Source organism: Lingula anatina, chromosome 4 (assembly GCF_051362555.1).
Source record: "Lingula anatina isolate TDL-2025a chromosome 4, LinAna3.0, whole genome shotgun sequence".
Classification (NCBI taxonomy): Eukaryota; Metazoa; Brachiopoda; class Lingulata; order Lingulida; family Lingulidae; genus Lingula; species Lingula anatina.
In genome coordinates, this window is record NC_141770.1 from 14,648,425 (window position 1) to 14,672,086 (window position 23,662).

Genomic DNA, 23,662 nt, shown 5'->3' on the forward strand with positions numbered 1-23,662 from the left:
AAATAAAAACATTCAATTTAGGGTAAAATCTATTCGAGTATGAATGTTATAAATTAATTTTTTATAAAAACTAATTTTTTGCTGACAAGAATTTTACATTCTAACCGAGGACACACACGGACACACACACGGACAGACACTACACATTACAACCGAGGACATGCATGCATCTACATGTAATAATGATTGTACTTTTAATGCAAAGCAAATTTTATATAGCGTTACTTTGCAGCAACTCACATTTTTATGAAATTCTTTCATATTTAAGGTAAATTCCAAAATAACACCAGAGGTGATGATTAAATGAACAGTTATACAATATTTAATGCTGGGCTTTGCCACTTTTTTAGAATTGAAGATTATCAGATAAAACATCAATTAATTTAGGAAAAGAAAGGATACTGATGAAATAAAATAAAAGACCAAAGAAATTCGTTTTCAAACATTTTATTTTCATAATGCTTATTTTCTATTTAGCACTCTTTTATTATCATGAATTTTGTATTTTGATAACACAAAGTGTCGTCCATTGGATACAGACTTGAACAGTACACAATTTTACAATTGAGGACATCATGCCAGCAGCACCCAAAATTGTGCTTTCTTCCAATTTGATGCAATATTATATAATGCTTAACAGCATAATGATCATCAATTTTTTATAATAAAATATTAGTATCATGAATATTCAGAAAATGTGACTAGCAAAGGTTTTCAGGTTCATGGAACTCCAAAGTCATACTTTGAAAATGCTAAATGTATACAAGAGAGCACTGTACTGAAATGGGTTTCTTTCCATTTTTAACTTTTTTACATAAAATAATACAGTTTACTGCCATTTCACATGATCAACTAAGAAAATTGTTGAGATGGCAAAAATATCAATATAACAAGTTTAAATGTCCAATTTCCTCCATTCCGAACATTGTGAATGATTGAATCTGACAAACTACAATGATACGAGTTCATTTCCATTTTGGCACTTTTTTACGCAATACAAGATAACAGGTTTACCACCATTTTTATATAATCAACTAGCAACATTGTCAAGACGCAGAAATTGTCAAACAACCCATTTTACATATCTAGTAAATTCAATAATGAGACTGTTTACATGCCTGACAATCAAATCTGAGGAAAACCACTAATATACAAATAAAAGCTGAAGTCCCTCAAAACTCAACCAATCAATCTTATATTTAAATTTGATTTGTATATAGATAACATTGATCACTCTTGTGAGTTTAATGACAACAGGCCTATCGGTTCTCCCTGAAATGTTCTTACAGTGTTACTAATATGCTTTTACTAATAATCATCAGTTCTGTGAGTTTCATGAAAACAGGCTTTAAGTTATTGGTTCTCCCTGAAATGTGCTTACAGTGTTACATATATGCTGAAAAAAAAAAAAAAAAAAAAAAAAAAAAAACAGCATAACATTTGAAAGAAAAGGGCCTGGTCTTGCTGATTTTCAATCTTGACCATTCTTTTACTAATAATCATCATTTCTGTGAGTTTCATGAAAACAGGCTTATTGGTTCTCCTTGAAATATGTTAACAGTGTTGCATGTACACTGAAAAAAGGAGAAAAAATGCAAAACTTTTGAAAATAATCACCCCATTTCCTCCATTTTAGGACACTGTATTACACAGTACATGATAACATGTTTACCGTCATATTTATATAATCAACTAGCAATGTTGTAAATATGCAGACAATTTCAGAGAAACACTAACATATTTACATATCTAGTTAATTCAATAACGAAACTGTCAACATGCCTGACAATCAAATCTGAGGAAAACCACTTATATACAAATAAAAGCTGAAGTCCCTCAGAACTCAACCAATCTATCTTATTTTTAAATTTGATTTGTATATAGATAACATTGATCACTCTTGTGAGTTTAATGACACCAGGCCTATCGGTTCTCCCTGAAATGTGCTTACAGTGTTACTTATATGCTGAAAAAAACCAGCATAAAATTTGAAAGAAAAGGGCCTGGTCATGCTGATTTTCAATCTTGACCATTCTTTTACTCATAATAATCAGTTCTGTGAGTTTCATGAAAACAGGCTTTAAGTTATTGGTTCTTCCTGAAATGTGCTTACAGTGTTACTTATATGCTTAAAAAAACAGCATAACATTTGAAAGAAAAGGGCCTGGTCATGCTGATTTTCAATGTTGACCATTCTTTTACTAATAATCATCAGTTCTGTGAGTTTCATGAAAACAGGCTTATTGGTTCTCCTTGAAATGTGCTTACAGTGTTACATATATGCTGAAAAAAAAACAGCATAATATTTGAAAGAAAAGGGCCTGGTCATGCTGATTTTCAATCTTGATCATTCTTTTTAATTTACTAAATTGATTTGTATATAGATAACATTGATCACTCTTGTGAGTTTAATGACACCAGGCCTATCGGTTCTCCCTGAAATGTGCTTACAGTGTTACTTATATGCTGAAAAAAAACCAGCATAACATTTGAAAGAAAAGGGCCTGGTCATGCTGATTTTCAATCTTGATCATTCTTTTTAATTTACTAATAATCATCAGTTCTCTGAGTTTCATGAAAACAGGCCTATTGGTTCTCCTTGAAGTGTGTTTACAGTGTTGCATGTACACTGAAAAAAGGAGAAAAAAAAAAGTAAAACTTTTGAAAATAATCACCCCATTTCCTCCATTTTGAGACACTGTATTACACAGTACATGATAACATGTTTACCGTCATATTTATTTAATCAACTAGCAATGTTGTAAAGATGCAGAAAATTTCAGACAAACACTAACATATTTACATATCTAGTTAGTTCAATAACGAAACTGTCAACATGCCTGACAATCAAATCTGAGGAAAACCACTTATATACAAATAAAAGCTGAAGTCCCTCAAAACTCAACCAATCAATCTTATTTTTAAACTTGATTTGTATATAGATAACATTGATTACTCCTGTGAGTTTCATGAAAACAGGCTTATTGGTTCTCCCTGAAATGTGCTTACAGTGTTACTTATATGCTGAAAAAAAAAACAAAAAAAAAAAACAGCATAACATTTGAAAGAAAAGGGCCTGGTCATGCTGATTTTCAATCTTGACCATTCTTTTACTTATAATCATCAGTTCTGTGAGTTTTATGAAAAGCCTACTCTGAAGTATCGAATAAAAGTACTGATGGAATAAAAGTACTGGGTGGAAAAAATCTCAAAATTTAATAAAAGTACTGATGGAATAAAAGTACTGCGTGGAAAAAATCTCGAAATTTAATAAAAGTACTGGATGGAATAAAAGTACTGGGTGGAAAAAACCTTTACACCGCTCCCCCCCCCCCAAAAAAAAAATGAAATAAATAAATAAAAGTAAAGAAGAAGAAGAGAAAGAAACAAGGCAGCAAAGCTGTCAAATGTACAGACAAAAACCAGAAAATAAAAACGCAGGAAATAGGATACTGTCAATTCTGATGAACTAATGTATTATGCTAACTGTAAATGCATAGCCAAAATCAAATTCTTATTCTGCATAACATTGGATTAGGATGAAAGTAAAATGTGTATCAAGCATTAGACTAAGTTCCCATACCTAGATCAATCTAACAGGATCAATCCAACTCCAAGGGGTTTCTCACTAAATTGCTTTCAGTTTGAGAGTCTTAGGATTCTGGCATGCCAGTTTCAATAGGCGTGACAGACAACTAAGCCACTTACATTGATTGCAATTTAGCGAGAATTCCCATGGAGATAGATCGATCCACAGTTAGCGTGATAGGGTCTGGAAATAGTCCCTAAGGTGTCAGGCTGATAAGAGTTAAACTTTGGAAATGCCAGAATGAGGTACAGTGAAAATTAAACACAAAAAAAATTGCTTAAACTCATTAAAATATATATATATATATATATATATATATATATATATATATATATATATATATATATATATTATTAATTTTTTTTTTTTTTTTTTTTTTTTTTTTTGCTGTATGTCAATCCTAAGAATCATTCTTGTAACTTAACAAAATACAGAAAATGTTAAAAGTAAGAGTACAGGGCTCCTGGCAGATGGGAGTGATAAGTCACGACTTGAAAATGCCAGTATAGCACTCTATAAACCTGCATTGCCTCCAAAACAGAAAACAATCACACTGGTTTTCAAACACAAGCTGCACTTCTGTCTTATGAAACTTTTCAGTAAGTTTCAGCATCGTAAGTAACATGGTTTTTCCCTTAACCGCTATCCTGGCAGCAGTGTCCAAAATAGGGTTTTCTTCAACTTTCATGCAATAAACCATAATACTTAACAGCATAATGACCATCAAATTTTTTATAAAAAAATAAAAGTATCATGAATATTCAGAAAATGTGATTTGGGAAGGTCTTCAAGGCCATGGAAGTTCAGAGTCACACTTTCAAAATGCCAAAATGTAAACAAGAGATAACTGTACTGAAATGATTTTCTTTCCATTTTCAACACCTTTTCTAAAACAAAATGATCAATAAACTGTCATTTTTAAATGTTCAACTAGGAAAATTGTTGACATAGGAAAACTATCAATAGAACAATTTTCAATGTCCAATTTGCTCCATTTGCAGATGCTGAACATGGTGAATGATTAAATCTGACAAACTGCAATGATGAGTTCCTTTCCATTTATGATACTTTATTACACAATGCACAATATTATAACAGGTTTACCGTCATTTTTATATAATCAACAATATTGTTAAGAAGCAGAAAATGTCAAAACAACACTTTTACATATCTTATTAGTTCCATAATGAGACTGTTAACATGCCTAAGAATTAAATCTGAAGAAATAACAATTATATACAAAAATACAGAAAATGCACAGCACTTCTGGTGGATGGGAGTAAAAAATCACATCTTGAAGATGCTAGTGTTTGAAAAATAATTAAAAAAAAAAATTTAAAAAAAAAACGTAAAATATTCCAATAAAGCTGCTATTCAAACTTTTAATCTAGCTGTATTAACTTGATATTAATAACCCCACCAAGTTTGAGAAAAATAAAGCACTGTTATTCATCTATAGCATGTTGGCATAACACATTCTTTTTGTTGTAAATTTATTTGCAATGTTTAACACCATTTATCTGCACAATTATCACCAAATCCTAATTTTGTGACACAGTTAAGAGAGCTAAACCTATGGGACTTTACAGGGAAATCTCAAGGAGTGTTTTATGTAATCTCATTTAATGGCCAATTGAAAATTAATGAGTAGGCAAGTGACTTTATAGACCTTAATTTAATTAGTGATCACCCAAGGGACAATTTTATAGACTGCCATCCATACAGTACCATCATATAGCACAAAGGTGTTGCATACATGCTGAAAAAAGTGAAAAACAGCATTACTTCCCTAAAAATGACCCAATCACGCCGATTTTCAAACTTGACCTGCGTATTATGAATATTCATCAGTTCTGTAAGTTTGAAACCAAAAGGTAAAATGGTTTTCCACTTATCTTGTTATCGGTGCTGCATATATGCTGAAAAAAGTGAAAAAAACAGCATAAATTCCCTATAAGTGACCCGATCATGCTGATTTTCGAACTTGACCTGCGTATTACGAATATTCATCAGTTCTGTAAGTTTCAAGCCAAAAGAAAAAAACAGTTTTCCACTTATCGTGTTATCGGTAAAAGTGCACGGCGACGACGGCGACGGCGACGACAGACGCAGATGACGGCTATATGTAAAGACACATCTGTGTCTGTACATAAAAAGCTAGCTATTGATCATTGTAAAAAAAAAATTCACCAGGTAAAATTCACTCAGTATTAAAATTCATCTTAAAAACGGGATGAGTTAAATTTCATAATTGTCAGGGGCCGAAGACCCAGATATATCGCACCTAAGCCGCCTCCGAGAGCCATACGGTTCATACTAGTAAATTTATTCTCAGATATAAGGTTCGTTTTGCATACCTGTAAACTCCTAAGGGTTTATCTTACATAGAAATGTGATTTAACATCGTTTAAATCATAAATCGGCATGAAATAATTGACGTTTGAAAACAGACACAACTTCTTTGCTGCACTTGAAATGACCTCCTTAGCTATAAATATGATCCTATCACCTTGCGACATTGCATCATTCGATCGATATACATGAGTAGTTGTCACTTCTGAAGGGAAAGCACGTCTATTTATAGAAACTGAAATCAGGTGACGCATGTACTGTTGTGTTCAGAGAGCGACTTCCGCTTGACCTACTTTCCAGTGCTGTTTGTGGAACAGTAGGTAATGAGTTGAGATCTCGATTTTCTTCTCATTATACTTAAATTTAAGAAAATAAAAAGCGTGACTTGTACTTGTGTAATTTCCCACCGGTACAATAGGTATTTAATAAACATACCGGGTGGAAGATTTTTGAAAAATTAATAAGCGTAGGCTACTGGGTGAAAATGGAGCGTACCGGCGGGAAGAAATTTGGAAAATTAATTAACGTACCGGTACGTTTATTTGATACTTCAGAGTAGGAGAGCTTAATTTGATAAAAAAGACCTTTAGTTTAAAAATATGAACTTACTGAATATATAGACATCTGAGATACAACATTAGTTTCAGTTTAGTCTGCCCTTTACAGCACAACCGAGGACGCGGAATTTGGTCCGCCCTTTACAGCACAACCGAGGACGCGTGTGTATAGCCCGATTTCAGACAAAAAGTTGGACAGTATTTCTGATACACTCGTGGCGGGAATTTGGCCCGCGCTATACAGCATAACCGAGGACTGGCTCAGAATAGCGTCAAATTTCACCACCTAACTTGAAATGGGCCCCTTTATGCATTCCACTGCTTATGTCAACCGAGGACGTCCTCGGTTGGAGGTGTGTCCTCGGTTAGTGGGTTTCGGGCGGGTGTGTGTCCTCGGTTAGAATGCGTGCACAAGAGCACGCACACACACACACACACACGTAAACATGCATATGCATAGTACAACCATGAATAAAATAAACATAGATTTTTTTTTTCAGCCTGTGCATCGTATCTTTGTGTCACAGTGTGTGAAATGAAAATAGACTCTGTATCATCCATAACCCCCACTTTCCACCCCCACAGCCTCTGTATCATCCATAACCCCCACTTTCCACCCCCACAGCCTCTCCCACATGTCAAAGTGATCATGTTTTTCGTGATTTTTTCCAAATGACTAAAGTACATACACACTTTGTCCTCATCATGTCATTATTGTTTCCTTTTGTTATCTATAGCATGACAGGCCTTTCATTGTCACAGAAAACTTTCCGAGGACACAGTTGTCACCTTTTGTGTGGAAAGGCTTTTCAAAAATTAACCATTATTGTTCATAGCCTCATTCATTAAGCGTATCCTAAGTGGTTAGATATGTGTAACTTGCCTATGTACATTCAGTTTTTTTTTTCTTTTTTAAGTGCACCAAAGATCTTTAACTGAAGTAGCAATGCTGCATTTATTTATATAGAAGAGTATTAAACAGAGCCTAGCAATTCATTAGCAGTACAAAACCCTTTTTCATGGATGTAGAGTACTAAGTGATAAATCTTGTGTATGCAGTTTTGGACACTTTTATAACAGGGCTTGAAATCCATTAATATTCATCAGCTCCATCTGCATTTTTTTTTTTTTTTTTTTTTTTTGAAAATCAGGCTTCACTAGATTAATAAGGCATAAAATTGTGGGAGTCAAAACATGGAGGGGGTGTTCCACAGACCCCTTTTGCCAAATTTTTTTTGTTACATGAGCCATTAAGAAAAGCTTGTTCCAGCATGAAACTATAGTTGGCTATGATCATACCAAGTTATTTAAACTAATTTAAAATCAGCAAAAGGATGGCATTGCAAAAATGAGGAAATGTTTCTTTATTATTTATATTTCTCCTCTTTTATTTTATAAACAAATTTAAATAACCATCTTCATTAACTGTGAAAAAAAATTGTAGCATGAGTCAAGACCTCAGTCCCCTGTTTTATCAAGATTTAAATACGGAATTACTCTATTATAAGGATAAGAATCTTGTTGACCTTTTAGAATAAAAGCATTTTTAGTAATTATAGGGTAGAATAAGATATTAACCTGACTTTCATTCTGGGATAATATTTGTTGGCTGCTAACACACATATATATCTATTCCACAGCTGGATATTTAAGAAAAAAAATATACATGCTACAGTGAAGTGTTTAATATAAATCCAGAAATGTTCTTGATATTTTAAAGTGATTTATATTAAAACAAGCCTACACAGAAAAGATTTAGATCAAGAAAAACACTTACACCCCATTCCCATATGATGCTTAGATCGATCTAGCAGGATCGACCTATCTCTGAGGGGTTTCTCACTAAATTGCTTTCAGCTGAAGCAGCTGATATGTCTGGCACGCCTACTGAAGCTGCTAGAAGATAGTGAATTACCGCCTAACAGCTCCGGTAGGTGTGCCAGACATCAGAGCCACTTAAGCTGAATGTAATTTAGCCAGAAACCCCTCAGAGATGGGTCGATCCTGCTAGATCGATCTAGGCATTGGAATGGGTTCTTATTGAGCAATGTATCACATTGCACCATTGTATTTCTTAAGGTCAACAATCACCTTTCAAACTGAGGTGAATACCTGGAAGAAACTGAAATAATACACATCCACTGCTGTCTCTCACCTTCTATTTAAAGAGGATATATATGTGTTACAAGCTGTTGTAGAGGTCGCTGGTACTGCATGGCTACATCCAAGGTTCTCTCAGTGGTTACATCCAAGGTTCTCTCAATGGAGACAAAGAAAAAGAAAACATCGACTCTTAGAATGTATTCAGAACAGATCAATGGACTAACTGAACTGCTGACTTAGTATGGCTGACCCTGCTTAAAAGCAAGCCGCTGAATTCCCTGATGGTCTCCCTGCCTCCACATGAACCATTAAAGGGATTAAATCTCGGCTCTGAGGTTTAATTGCTAGGCCCCTGCAGCGATATCATGTGTGGAGGCGGGCAGACCATCAGGGGATTAGCAGCATCCCCTTCAAGTGGGTCGGCCATATTTAGTCTGCAGATATGTTAGTCCATGGATCAACTTGTTCCGAATGCGCTCTTAGCCTAGCATGTTCTCTATAATGTCTTAATAGCAAGATTTCACCCAGAACTGTGGTGTAGAGAGTAACATTGGCCTCTTTAAATGACATATATATTTCAACAAATGGCTTAATGGGTCAGTTTATTTTTACCATTTTTTTTTCTTTTTCTTCATGCATGTGTTTTTTGGTCTATCTTAGGTTGAAGACGCAACACTTAGAGAACAAATCGCACAGTACAACAGTCGGTTACGAGATTTTGAAGAAAGGCAGCAACAGTATCGTGACTCTCAAGCCCGCCAGGCCGAGGCCGAAGCTGAGGTAGTACAGGCTTTGTTACACTTCTCAGAAAAGAGGCCAGAATCATGAGATTTGCTTCAGTGTGATAAGAAGCAACATGAGCCTCCTCCAGAACACCCAATTAAGAACCCTGGAAGCTAATCAGATCCACTCAATACTCATTCAAGACCTCTCTCTGTGTTAAACTGAAAACTTCTTTGTATTACTTTAAATTGAGCATCTCTTGAATTTTGATTCTGATTTTGCTAGATACTGTCCTTTTCGTGAAAATTGTGCACATCTACTTTTCAAAACTTTAAAAAAAAATCATGATCTTTATACTAAAAAAAACCACTTGCTTTTCCATGGGATTATTTTTTGACTAACCCGTAAGTAGACTAACACAGTAGAGAAATATTCATCTTCTTCTCTACCCTTGTACTTTAGGCCATGGTGTTCTGGAGGTAGTGTCTCATCAGTTGTGCGTCCAGTCCCTCCTCTGGGTCAAGCCGTCAAACCCCTCTCACCCCAAGGTTCATAGCTCCTTTTGATCATTGGAGCCTATCTCTTCTGGCTTAATTCAATGAACCTCTAGGATGAGAACCACCGGTAACAGGGTGATCACTCCCCCATTCGGTGGCAATGATGAAGATTTTTTGGGGATTTTAACTTCTCAGTTTAACGCCATGCAGCGCCATCTTGTTTCATGTCCTGAGCGTCATCTTTTGGGCTGGATACCACAGGATTAGATGCAGTTTGATGTTAAACTGAGAATTTTTTTTACTTTCATGGAGGGGATGATATGGACTAGATTGCCAGAACTCTTTTACTTCAGAAAGAAGAGATCTCAATAATACTATACACATTAATATATATATATTATATGTTGTTGGAAGATGGTGTTATCTTTTTTCCACAGATGTCTAGACATGGATGTGTCTTTTCTTTATATAGTCTATAATGAGCACTGACATAGTGTGTTTTATATAATGTCCAAGTGGCAGTTTTGTCTTGTGGTCACAAACACGGAGTGGATATTTAACCTTATTATGGTGCTTTTTAAAGAGTAAATTGTCTGAAAAATTGAAAGCCAATTTAATGACTTGGTCATAACATATCTGTATGTCAGTGCTATATGTTTTTGCTATTGTCACAGTTTTCTTTGTTTTCATGTCACTTGAAAACTTAGGGTGATATTTTTATTTCTCTTGCGGGTCAGGAGGAGAACTGACTTAAAGGTATAACTCCGAGCAGCAACTTTAATGTTTGGAGTTCTGAACAGAGCTGCTTATGTAAATGAAAAGCATACCAAGTATGATAAAATAATAACATGTTTTTCACTCTTTTTTTTTTGCCAGTTTCTTAATCTGTAAATTAAAAAATCTTTGAAATGTTATTTTGTCATTGCTTCATGTTGAAATATATGTGGTCAATGTTAGTAAAATAAATGCAGTTCTCCTTTTTATAGAGAGATGAAAATATCTAGATTGTAATTTACAATGAGAAGTAGTCACAAGTCACAGGAGTAGGTACAAGTCAGGCTGATTTTCATTTTAGCATGTACTTTGAGGTTAACCCGACTGAAAAGTTAAACACAGCTTCCTGGTATAAATTTGGAACAAATAGTTAATTAATTTCATGAAAAGGTGCTGGGATAACAAGAAAGAAAAAATCCAGAATGTGTTGTTATGTCTGGTTTCCTTGGGCAAAATTCATTGCTCAGTCAAAAACCTGTTGAGGAGGTCACGATGTGATAGAGAGAAAAATAGGTGTGATACATTTGCATAGACTTTATACTCAATGACCTGTTTATGTACATTTTGAAAACATCTCCAGACAGAGAAACATGCCTGAGCTGCCTTAAAGCCACATATAGACCTCTTTTTTTTCATGTATTTATATTGGTCACAGACATTTTGTGGTTTTTGTGTTTATGCAATGTCTGCTTGGCGACTTAGGGAAAAGTTGCCGGTAGCAGGTTCTTGTACTGACAGTCATTTACAGTTATATCATCTCTTTTTTTAGTTTTCTTTTTCTTTTTTAATATCAATTTTGTGTTAATTGTATGGTGTATGTATAAAAGCATACTGTCTCAAACTCATGACACTAATAGTAATGCACAATTATTGGCGTAAAAGTATGGATGTATAAGCTCTCTCCAAGCTACTGTAAACCTGTTTAATGTACACAATTGATGTATATTCTTTATTATTATGTGTGTGTTGTGAGACTGTGATGAGATCGTTGTCTATATATATAAATATATATGTATGTTATGGAATAAATGCTTTTTTTGCTCTTTACACTGCTTTTGGCTTGTGTTGTACATTTCTTGCAACCCCCTTTTATCTATCTCATGCACGATATATGCATGTTTGGCCTTGTTCACACTGACTATTCCATTTGAATGTAAAATAATGTCATCAGTCCATATTATAATTGAGCATTTGATAGCAATAGATCACACTTGAAATTCTACTTTTGTCTGAAAAAGGAAAAATAGAAACGCTGCAGATTTGCTAAGTGCCGCCGAGAAAAAAAAAATGGACTGCCGACGAAATGTAACCAAATCCAACTTTTCTGTCAGAAGTTGTGTGAACATTGTCAAAGTACGTAGTTACAAAAATGCATGAATTCACGTGAGGGAAGGGGCTTACCATATCTTAAAAGGTTTGGAGTGCAAGGTTGGAAAAATAATGCTTTAAGGGCCAGTTCATGTGCCTATTTTGGTTTAACCCTTCTGCGGTTTAAAGGGCTCTTGGAGGCCCCCCACACGTAAACATGTTGCTGCAAAATTATTTAACAAAGTCATTAGCTTGTCACAACATGTGATTTGAGTCTCTGTGAAGAGCATTCTGAAGTGCAATGCACTAGTTGCGTCAGCAAATTGCAGTGAGAAAAAATTTGTCTTGAGAAAAAAGTAAGCAGAACTGCATCTGATTTAATGGGTCCTGCTAGGCCCTCCTTACAACTCTTTTAAAATCCCCATTTGAATGCCCTGTACCTAAATACAATTTATTCTTTTGAGAAAATTTAAGTTTTCTTTTATGTCATGACATTTTTTCATCATTCAAGTGTTATTTTTTTAAAACTCATTACACTAGATGCCCATAAACATCTGAATCAAAGTATGAGGAACAAGCAATCATAGAGTGAGTACATTTGGGAAATTATGTTGTTGTAAAGAGTCTCCGAAAAGAAAGAGGCAATGTATTGATTGAGTCCCAACAACTGTTAGGCCCGTAGCCAGCGATTTCTGTTAAGACTTTAAGATCGTTTATTTCATTTTGAGACTCTCTATACATGTGTAACCAAAGAATATTATAATAGGACAGTTGGAAAAAGAAAGAATTGTGCTCATAATGGCAGTTTTTATAATTTTATCATCTATAAAATTACAACATTTCTTTTGTGTCTTGAAAAAAAAGACAACTGATGGTAAAGGAACCTTGCACCAAAATGATTCCTTTAAATTGCTGAAAATAAGATGTTTTCAATTTAAAATGTGGTATCACTTCTCTGAGTTAAATTCATGATCTTTGTCAAAACATCTTTACTAAGTTGTGTTTTAACAACGTAACATAAAACCATTGAAAGGTGACTTGACTCTTAACTGCAATTCTAAATGTAAAATATACATGTAATTCAACTTTTTATTGCATTGTCAAAAACACTCCACATGTCTACAATAGTCTTCTTCAAGTGTCAGGCCTGGTGCAGGCATCGGGGCCGTAGCAATAGTCCGAAGGTTCATTGGTCCGAATATTCACTATAGAACCTTCGGACCAATGAACCCTTGATTAAAAAACCGATGAAAATGTTACCACTTTTCGGACCAATGAACCTTCGGACCAATGAACCTTCGGACTATCGAGACGCCCCCCAGGCATGGATGATCATGGCCCTCCACTTTCCTCTCTCTTCAGTCGATTGGATTGGAAAAGCCAAGTTTTGGCATAGGCCAATTGAAGGAGAAGATTTTTGCATTCAGCATGCTGATAACTAGTAAGCTTGGGGCCAAGTTTCACAAAATAAGTTTAGACCGATGGTTGGACTAAACTCGAAGTGCCTAACCCCTTGTGCCTTATATAACAAGAAAGAAATTGTTAAAGGGATAGTAACTCTTCGTATGATATCTTTACTTCACAATAAAAACATTGTGAACAACTCATAGAAACATAAAAATATATTCTGTTCTACCACAAAAACAGCAGTTATAGCTATTATTCTGATATCTGAGCTTGTCTTCAGATCACGTGACTTCCATTGATGGCTGTACTCTGTTATAACCTCTTAAGAGATTTTAACAAAAAAAACTAACTTTTTAGAAAAAAAAACAGGTACTAACTTTTAATGTTAAAATGGATTCATTAACCATTGGTAAGTATGGGAAAATTGTTGTTTATTCCAGGAAAATTCATTTTTTGGCCAAAACGAAGAGTTATTATCCCTTTAAGCAGTTATAATATAAGACTACAAGAGATTTATCTTAAATTGAAGCACACCAAATATTTTGGACTTAAAAAATAATAAGACCAACCTTCGGTTTAAATTTGAACATTTGAAAGTAGCCTATGAAATGCACTGGGTATTATAAGCATCGCTGTCTGGGGAACTAAGAAGGGAGAATGCATGTAAAATTTCTTGTATTGATAAAGGATGAATGAATAGTGGCACCACTCAAATTTTTTCAAATGGTGCTGGCACTGGACTTTGCTCAACTCTTTCTGTCAGATATCACAATGGAATTGCCAATGACAGAGAATATGAGCAAAATCCCTATGTGATGCCACTGATTTCACACCAAAAGCACAAAAGGTATTATGCAATTTCAGTGTTTTCATTTTGTTGTCTGTAATGCAGGAATGAATGACGTTTACTTATACCTGATATTTATTCCTCTTCAAAACAAGTGTAAAATTAAGTGAAAAGATATGTTTTTTGCTATGTTGATGTATATAGTTTTACTTCTGAAATCATAGGTAGCAGTTAAATAAAAAGGAAGTAATTATGGGGAAGGAATTGAAATCAATCATTTAGAAGAAAAAGACTGATGTCAGGCAAGGGTTCAAAGAAATCACACTTTATTTTTACCACCATGCTGAGTCATATGGGTTGTGAGCTCGCATTGGTTATGTTGCACTGGTTACATATGATAAAAGAGTTGTTGATTTTAAAGTACATAAAATATTTTTGGGCTTTGGATGAGGATAGGAGACCATTGTCCCTGAAGAAAGGATACGTAAAAAATGCACAAGGGTAAATATCACTTATGTTTCAATTCAGTTTAAAGTACTTCCAGTACTAATGTCTGTAGGGTTGTTATATCCTTAAAATATTGAAATTATTTAAATGGTAAAAATACAAAGATGTTTTTAAGTCACATGCTCCCTAAATAGTTTCAATTTTGGGGCACTTAACAGTGAAGGATTTGAGTGATTTGATATGATTTGCTGTGATATGACAATAGCTGTCAAAAAAAAAAAAAAAAAAAAAAAAAAAAGCTGTCAAAAAAAAAAAGTATTTTTTAAAGTCCCTTGGTAGAATTTTACAAATTTTGATTAACAAGTGATAGTATAAACTGCAGAAAAAAAGGGATGGGAACTGTATTTTATTTCATGTTCTGGCATCAGGATTCTTTACCATTAATGGTTTTGACAGTGAATTAATGCAGACACTAAATGGATATTCAATTTAAGAGAAAATAAATTTTGCATTTAGTTCAATGCAGGTTAGAAAATGCATGTTGGATACAGCAATTTTGGCTTTGTTATCACCGCAAATGAATGGAGGCTGTCTTTTATTTCATATTTCTTTTGTCATACGACACCTTATTTGATTTTGTTTTTTATGTCGGCACCAAAAAATAATGCCCCATAAAGTCTACATTCTTTGTCAAAAGCCTGCTGCTTTTAAAGTTGCTATTGTTTTCATGCTCCAGCGTGTGTAGTGTTAAAAGTGAGTAGATGAATACATTACCTTGCAGCTATGCTGACAGATAAAGGAAGAGGACTATTAAAGCATGTTTATGATTTGTATTCTGTCATATATAGAACATGTATTCAAGGCTTGAAATTATTGTCAGTGGACTAGAGTCTATGAAGTGCAGTCTATCCCCACCACCACCACCACCACCACCATCACCAACCCCTCTGTTCCTTCCCATCCTCCTTAAAAATAATAAAATTTCCTTCCCATCCTCCTTAAAAATAATAAAATAAGTATCCATTATTTTGGTTGTCAGACAAGCTGAAATGTTTATAAGTTTTTACAATTTAAGATTGAAGGGATTTGATGTTGTATTATAGAAACTGTACTTAAGTTATTTTAGTTGCTCTCTACCTCCCCCTTCCCTACTTCTTTACAAGTAATGGTCTTTGCATGCAATACAAGTGTCCCTAGCAATATATTTTTAATCACATGAATGTGACCCACTCCCCCCTCAAAAGAAAAATAAAGACAGGGAATGATAGTGAAAATTCACAGAAACTTTATAGATTCTACCCCTTTAGTCTATTTGGTTGAGATGAAAGACATACCATGAACAGCCTTGACCCCCCACCCCCAGCAACCCATTCTCAACCCCCCACACCCCCACCTGCCATTCCCCCCCCCCCTGATGATCTGCTTGCAAATATGTCAATCACTCACCATTTACCTGCATGAGATACACCTTAGCATTTTTGTATGGATGTTAAGCCTAAATTACTTTTACATGGTCGCTGTGCGATGAAATTGTCCGTAAGATTTTTTTTTAATGGAAAGGAGGTAAGAGCAACACTGAGTATGTCTACATTACATGGCCTTTAATCTGTACATTTCTGTGCGATTTCGCATGGCCATCGTCTACCTCTGCTCAGATGCTGTACTAAAAGGGTATTACGGCCAGTATACGTGCACTGTACGGGCATCACGTTTCAAATGTAATCTAAGCTTTACTGATGATGATACTAAAAATTGTGTCATCTTAAAACTCCTCTTTACTCAGACTAGTTTCAATTTGAAAAAAAAAATAATAATAAGTGAGATGTTTTCATGGACATTGCTGAAAAATAGTGATTACTATTAACAATGAGATTTACATGTAACTGGTTATGACCTCAAGAATATCCAACACTTGCACTACAATTCAATATTTTCTAAAGAATTGATACTTGTCTTGAAGTGCAAGCTAATGAACAGAACAAAGAAATCCCCTTTTTATTAGAATAACACTTTTTCATGGTGTGCCCACATTATTAATCAGAAAAGTAGTACATCCTAATTGGTCCACCTGCTTCCGCTAAGTAATCACACCCATCCACCTGTAGGACTGAATGGACACACCGACAATGAGCCTTGATGAATACAGTCATTCAAGCTATTGCAAACAAATCATCGAAATAGTGACAAAATGGAGGGCAATATGTTCCTTGCTTCCCCGCACTTGGGAGACATTATCTTGACTTAAGTGCAAGTTCAACTGTTCATGCTGTCATTACACAAGTAATATATAGTACTTGCTATGCTGAGGTGTACCTAGTGCTCAAATGTTAATAAGTACAAGAAGATCTAAAATATAACTTTAACTTGGAGATGGAGGTGTTATAATGGTAAGCGCGTATCAGAATTTCAGTCTGTTCATGTCTGTAGACCTTGGAGGAGCTTGTTTCATTTAAAAAAAAAAAAAAACTTGAAACCAAAAGTTAGCCTACACTGATACTAGACAAATGGCTAGAAATCCGTTTCAATAAATACTTGTTTTATAACAATTAAGGAAGAATTTGATAACATTTTCAAACTTTGAATGGTTACTTTATAGTTGTAAATTTTTATAGATTTATCCTGAATTTGGGACAAACTTTTTGGACTACAAACTGAGACCAGCTTTCGGTCTAAGTTCATTTTGAAACCAGCCTGTGAAATTATCTAAGATATGTTTCATTTAACTTAGAAATGACTGCGATAGTCAGCTTCTATCAGGTTCCAAATATGTTCTCAGCTAGTTTCTAAGACCAGAGGTAACCTCTACACATCAATACCTGCTGCACCCAAATATTTAATGTGGTGATGGCATTTAGTCTGTTAAAAGTCTACGTCCATTTGCGGGCTGGCCTATCACCATTTAGATAAACCCCCTAAAAGTAAGTACATGTGTTGCTGTGATCATGAAGGGTGTTAATTGTTGAGAAAAACAAAAACAAAAAAGGTAAATAAGAAAATCACAAAGATTTTGTCAGTTTTAAGTAACTAAATTTGCTTGTTAGTCATACATAATTTAAGTTTTAAATTGGCTGGATTTGGAGATTGTAGCTTCTAGAAAGTCTGATATCTTAATAAGCAGAGAAAATTCATCAAAAAGTGACAAAAGTTGTAGACACATTCCCTGTTGAAAAAAGTTAAAGGATGGATGACGGTATTAATGTTTGTAAAAAAAATTATGTGCAGTGAAACTGAAAAATAATGCTTAACAGACTGGAAGAATGATGTGCCTTTATAGACATTAATTGCTAGGAGATATGAAAACTATGCAAAAACAATGTTCATAAACAGTGAGACAAACTTGAATTTAAACTGTTGATGACGTCAGATAATTTTCAGCTTTAAAATCAAAGGGATGTACAATTATTTTTACACCAGCGTTGAGTATCAAGGGTGTAATGTACAGGAATTTTAATGCCAAAGATTCAATTGTTACAACATTAGATTGAAATATTTTTTTCCATTCTGCAAGAAATTAGAATTTAAGAACTGCAGAGCCACTGGCTTTTCTAATAACACGTCAAACTGATTCTCAAAATTTGAATTTCATTTCTACTGTTACTATCGATCATATATTGAATCATAAAGTAGTGGGAGTTTTGACATATCTAAAAATGTTATAACCAATAATTTTGTGGCAGTGATATAAAAAGTATAGGTATGGTCCTTAATTAATTCAATTTTTGAAATATTGAACTATGAGTAAAATTAAAGCTATCCTATCTGAGATTTTTCACCAAGTGAGTTTCCCTTAAAAAATAACTCCTCACAAAATTTTCCTCAACTGCTGTCTGCTTTATACTGTTTCTCTCTCTAATTTTCATTTATATATGGCTCACGACTGGTCATTTAGACTATTATGTCTTCCTGTACATTTCAGAAGGAACTATCAACATCAAGTTCTATGATTTGAGGGGTTTTGTTGTTTTTAAGGTCTGATTTGAGAAAAAAGATAGCTTTTCAGCATATGTTGACACAGAAAATATGACTCTGGGGCATTTTCAAGCATGGATAAATACATCTTTACATTGTGATTCTTTTTATTTTATCTGTAATATTAAATCTCCCTGCAGCCTTAATCTCAATCATGCATTAATTTTTCTCATTAAAAATAACGATGTAATTACTGTACTTTTTTATAATTAAAAAAACTATTACCTCAAAATGTTCCCAAAATACCCCCTTCTCAATGACACCAATGTGCTTGACATTACCTGAACAACATCTTTCTACCTTCTTCTTCAGCCTTTATCAAATATTAATATCCAGTGCTGAAGGCTATATTTTCAATAGTGATGGCACTATTCATAACTTACATTTCATAACATAATTTGAGATACTATTTTTTTGTGACTGTAAACAGCTCACATGTCACTTCATATATGTTGACGTGGACACATAATTCCAGACATGAGACGCAAGAAAGCACCCAGTGGTGTCCATGAAATTTTTATAATTTAGGAATTGTTTATGCAAAATGATGCTTCAGTTTCTCATAGGGCATACATTTGCATCATATATAAATCTAAAAGAATATTATGCATAACAGATTACTATTGTAACAGCATGCAAATAAGCCAATGTTGTTCTCTCCATTAGAGCATGCTGCACTTACAAAATGTTTATTGTGGTTTCAAGATATTCCATTTGACACCAAGAGGCTTTTGCTAGTTAAGAAATTCCAATTATCTTTACAAGGTCTTTTTAGTCCTCTGTAACACAATAAGAAAAAGCCGCTACTATAGATAATTTATAATTGTATATTAATATTTTTCCATTTAATTTATTATAAATAGTAAAATAAACAAATAAATAAAAGTAACAGGGAAGAAACACAAGGTTGATTTAAGCATTAAGTGCATCTTTTGCAAAATTTGTTAATATATATATATATATATATATATATATATATATATATATATATATATATATATAAATTTTACACTTTGTAAGTATTTAAGCAGCTAACCAGCTTATATTGATAGATTGGCCCCCACTTTCAGAAATATTTCTTAACTGACAAGAGTAGTTAACAAAATAACGACTAAGTGTCAAGAAAAGATCAGAATCTGATTCAGCTACTTTCATATGTATAGAAAAAATTATTTTATATACCCAGACTATTAACACATACATAAAAGGAGAAAAAAGGGATATGTTACGGAGATTTTGCTTTTTATGATTCAAAATTGTAATTTAAGAAGAAAAAAAACAAAACAAAATAGCAATGAAAGATATCCAATACCAGTTGCTTTTCATGTGATTCATTTTAGTTATAAAACTTTTGTGGGCAGCAGATACCTGGCAGGGATAAGCTTTAAGCAGTGCACAGAAACTTATGCCAGAAGTCTCCAAATCTAGCCCAAGCACCCCCAAATTGTGGTTTGTTTGAGAACACGAAAGCTTTTTCAGACTATCCTACACACAACCACAACTGACTGTTGTTTATAAAATATTCATAAAATAGATGTTGGACAATTAATTTTCAAAAGACCAAAAAGACCAAAACAATCTATTAGGGAGTTGAGTTGAGGAGAATATATGTTTTTCAATTGTATCTGTATTAGTCAGAATGCCATTTTACATAATTATACACTTACTCAGTCAATAAAATGATCAAACTCAAGATAGAAGACGCAAATAAGCAATGTTTTGGCAGATTATTCATTGGATTCTTAATCTGTCTATCTCTCTTTCTCTCTCTCTCTATCTAATCTTATCTTATTTATCATTTCATTTTAGATTTAGGGTTCTATCTCATCCAGATAAAGCAAATTTCTGTATATCTAAACCAATAATATAATCTTTACTTACAGATATAACTCCCATATTAAATCAAAATTGATAAAAGTGTACATGAAATTCAATCAAAAGCCTATGTTGTATATTAGACGCAGGTAACTGACAAAACTTTTTTTTTAATTTTGAAAGTGCAGTAACAGTAAATTATTTAATAACCCACATATTTATTCCACAAAATATGAAGTGAGCTCTTAAATTAGAAATTGGAGCCAGCTTATTAAATTTTGACATAAAGGATCTAATAAAAGTGCACATTTTAGACCAAGGAGTGGGAAACTTGACATAATTTTTTATATTTTACTCAGTGAATGGTCTTATTTATGGCAAATCTTAAACAGCAGTTTACAGAAAAAAAAACAACATAATTTGAAATTATATTGGTTCTAATATGTTAGTAATAAATGAAACAAAAGTGGCTTAAAACTAGGGGGCCTGTCGGCAAGACTTGATGCAAGTTGTCCATGAATGGCGTTCCTTTATTTATTTATTTATTTATTTATTTGAAGTATCTGCAAGGACAAATATAATCAATCTGATTGCAGACACTATATCTAAACATGCGGAAAACTTTGGAAATACTGAACATCCCGAGGACCTGCACTACAACAAATCTGCAGGTCCTCCCAATTCTGTGCTGGTTTGAAAAAGTATTTTTTTTCTGTTAGTCTTTGTTAACATGTGGTTTATTATTATGTCTTGTATTTTCACTTAAACCTTGCCAGTCCAGAGGACCTGTGACATCAAAAATTTTGTAGGTCCTGTGGCATTTCTAGAGGTCATGAACTGTCAGAAAGGCAGTCACCCATTGTGCTGTATATTTTTTAATGTCAAGAGAAAAAGATATAATTGTAATACCATGTCCCTTCTGCTATAATAGAGGTGTGGAATATGAAGACCATTTCATTGGCCATTACACAAAATAAGAAAAGGAACTTTGGTCTGCTGTTGGAAATCAAACATTGCATACCTATAGTCATATACTGCAAACCTGCTGGGGTATGTAGAACTATTGGGAGAAAATCTGCAATACATATTTTGAAATCAGGAATGAATCCCCGAATCCTTGACTGTAGTTAAAGATGGTGCATAGTATAGTGGTATACTACATCTTTACATAACTGCAAATGTACTTAGTCACATCTTCACTGGTGTTTTTGTCAACAACAAATCTCCTTCATCTCCTCTTACAGCATGTGATATGCGAGACTGAGGAGTGGGTATCCAGGATAAAAAGCAAAGCTTCATCATTTCATAACATACCCACTGTTCAAACCAGAAGAAAGCTGGGTGTCAATTTTGTCTTTGTTTCAGATTGTGATTCAGCACAACACGAAAGTGAAAATTGTTTCATGTTTATTACATGTTTTTAATGTTTGGTTTTAGTTTGCATATGTGATGTTTTTCATTGTCAGACTCGGACATTATCAGAAATAATTGATTAAAGTTAGGGTATGCTTATATTATAGTACAAATATAACTCTACAGAGAATTATATATATATATATATATATATATATATATATATATATATATATATATATATATATATATGGTGAATTGAAGTTATATTTGATCATCTTATTATCATCATTTTTTATTTATTTTTTTTTTTAATTTGAAACGTGAGCTTAGCTGTCAAAAAAAAAAAAAAACTCTGAAACCAAGATAATATAATACTTCCAATATCTATGTCAATACCTGTCGATTTCTCCTTTATGGAACAATAAGACATCTTACGTGCTGTGAATCACGCACACAATGAGAATGGCTGTGCATGCAGTACTAATTGGATATGCTTACTTAGGAAAAGATGGCCAATTACCTGTTTCGTCAGGTAGGAGGGTTGATGTCAGGAAAATACATCAACGAGCAGGTCAGCTCATCACCTGTCCATTCGATCATAGGAAATATGAAAGCAAAACATGTGGGGAAGGTCACATACTTTCAGTTGCTGGGTTGCACATACTTTAAACTTTACAACCAGAAAAAAAGAAGGATGATCCACATGACAGAGCAACATTACACTGCTCCTCAAATGGGAGATCACTTAACAATTATGTCTAAAGCAATGACAAAATTAATACCTATGGAACTAAAGCCATGGGGATGGGGGTAAGTGTGGTAGGAGGGGGTAGGTAGTGAATTAAAAGGCAAAGACATAAAATGAATTTAATAATTCAAAAGAAAGAGTATTAGTAGATAATACATTATGTTCATGGGCATATGCAACTCCATAAGTATATATTATGCTTGTACAGTAAACTTTAGGAAAACCAGTGTTTGTAACTTGAAACCTAAAAGTCATACAAAATGTACCTATGATCCATGCTTTATTCTTATAAAAAGTGATATTTGGCCCACTGCCTTTAAGGGAAAAATTACTAATACTAAACCCACCATGGCACGTACAACATGAAGAAATCCACCCTCGCCTTGGCAGCATGATTCTTTGGCATTAGAGTAAATAGAATGTGCATGTGCTTTGTTTACATCAAATCTAAAGAAAACTAAATGTTTCTTTGTAAGGCGACCTTTAAGTGTGTCAGGTGAGACTTCAATTTAGAGTGAGGAAGGAATGGGTGGGTGTATTGTGTGTGTGAGCAATTATAATGTCCACCTACACCTCATGTGACTTAAACATTGGAAAAAAAGCTTTTTCTCCAGATGGTCGCAGGGTCTAACATCAAACCAGGTGAGCGAGAACTTGTGATACAAAGAAAATCTTGAAAATTCAAATTATGTGGTGGTAAGTCCGACAGCTGAAACCACGCTTCCTTTCATGTGCCAGTGATTCACAGTCTCAAGGTTTGTGTTTTTTTGTTGAAATTTGGTTTTGTTAGAAGTTATGATGACATGCTGAAGGAGAGGTCCTTGATATATACACTAAATATTTGCAGTATATCATAAATTTGTCACAAAGAATGTTAAGTCCCAGTATAAGCAAGTTTGTTTTTTCCTTCCATTGTGAATCTTAATTTTTTTTCTTTATGCTTTTTCATGTACAGCACATTTAGGGTACATTAAATAAAGCAGTTTTAAATATATAGCTGGGGTCCGATTCCCTCAATCTAAGCAACTTATAATGCAATATTTAATGCAGCATTTAGAACCTGCTTTTTTTCTGCCATGATCTTCATGATGGTAAGTTATCCTACCAAATCTTTATAACCAGATTTTCAGTGTGGGAAACCACTGAAAGCTGGAGTCATATGATTTTTACACATTCTGGATGTAGCCTATACTGAACTTAACCCTGAATCAAGACACAAGCTGTCCCAGG

The 23,662-nt window shown here is 33.9% G+C and overlaps 1 protein-coding gene across 2 annotated transcripts in view; it reads left to right on the forward strand.

Moving 5' to 3' along the window:
* The window catches only part of LOC106156381 (core-binding factor subunit beta), a 51,852-nt gene that overhangs the window by 22,333 nt on the left and 5,857 nt on the right, over positions 1-23,662 (forward strand). The window contains exons 5-6 of one of the 2 annotated variants that reach the window (XM_013531601.2): positions 9,262-9,381; positions 9,787-11,647. In XM_013531601.2, the coding sequence (XP_013387055.1) occupies positions 9,262-9,381; positions 9,787-9,807 (141 nt within the window). In that variant the 3' untranslated portion in view covers positions 9,808-11,647. Of the gene's footprint in view, positions 1-9,261; positions 9,382-9,786; positions 11,648-23,662 lie in introns of those variants that run through there. The other variant, XM_013531600.3, reaches the window with a different exon arrangement.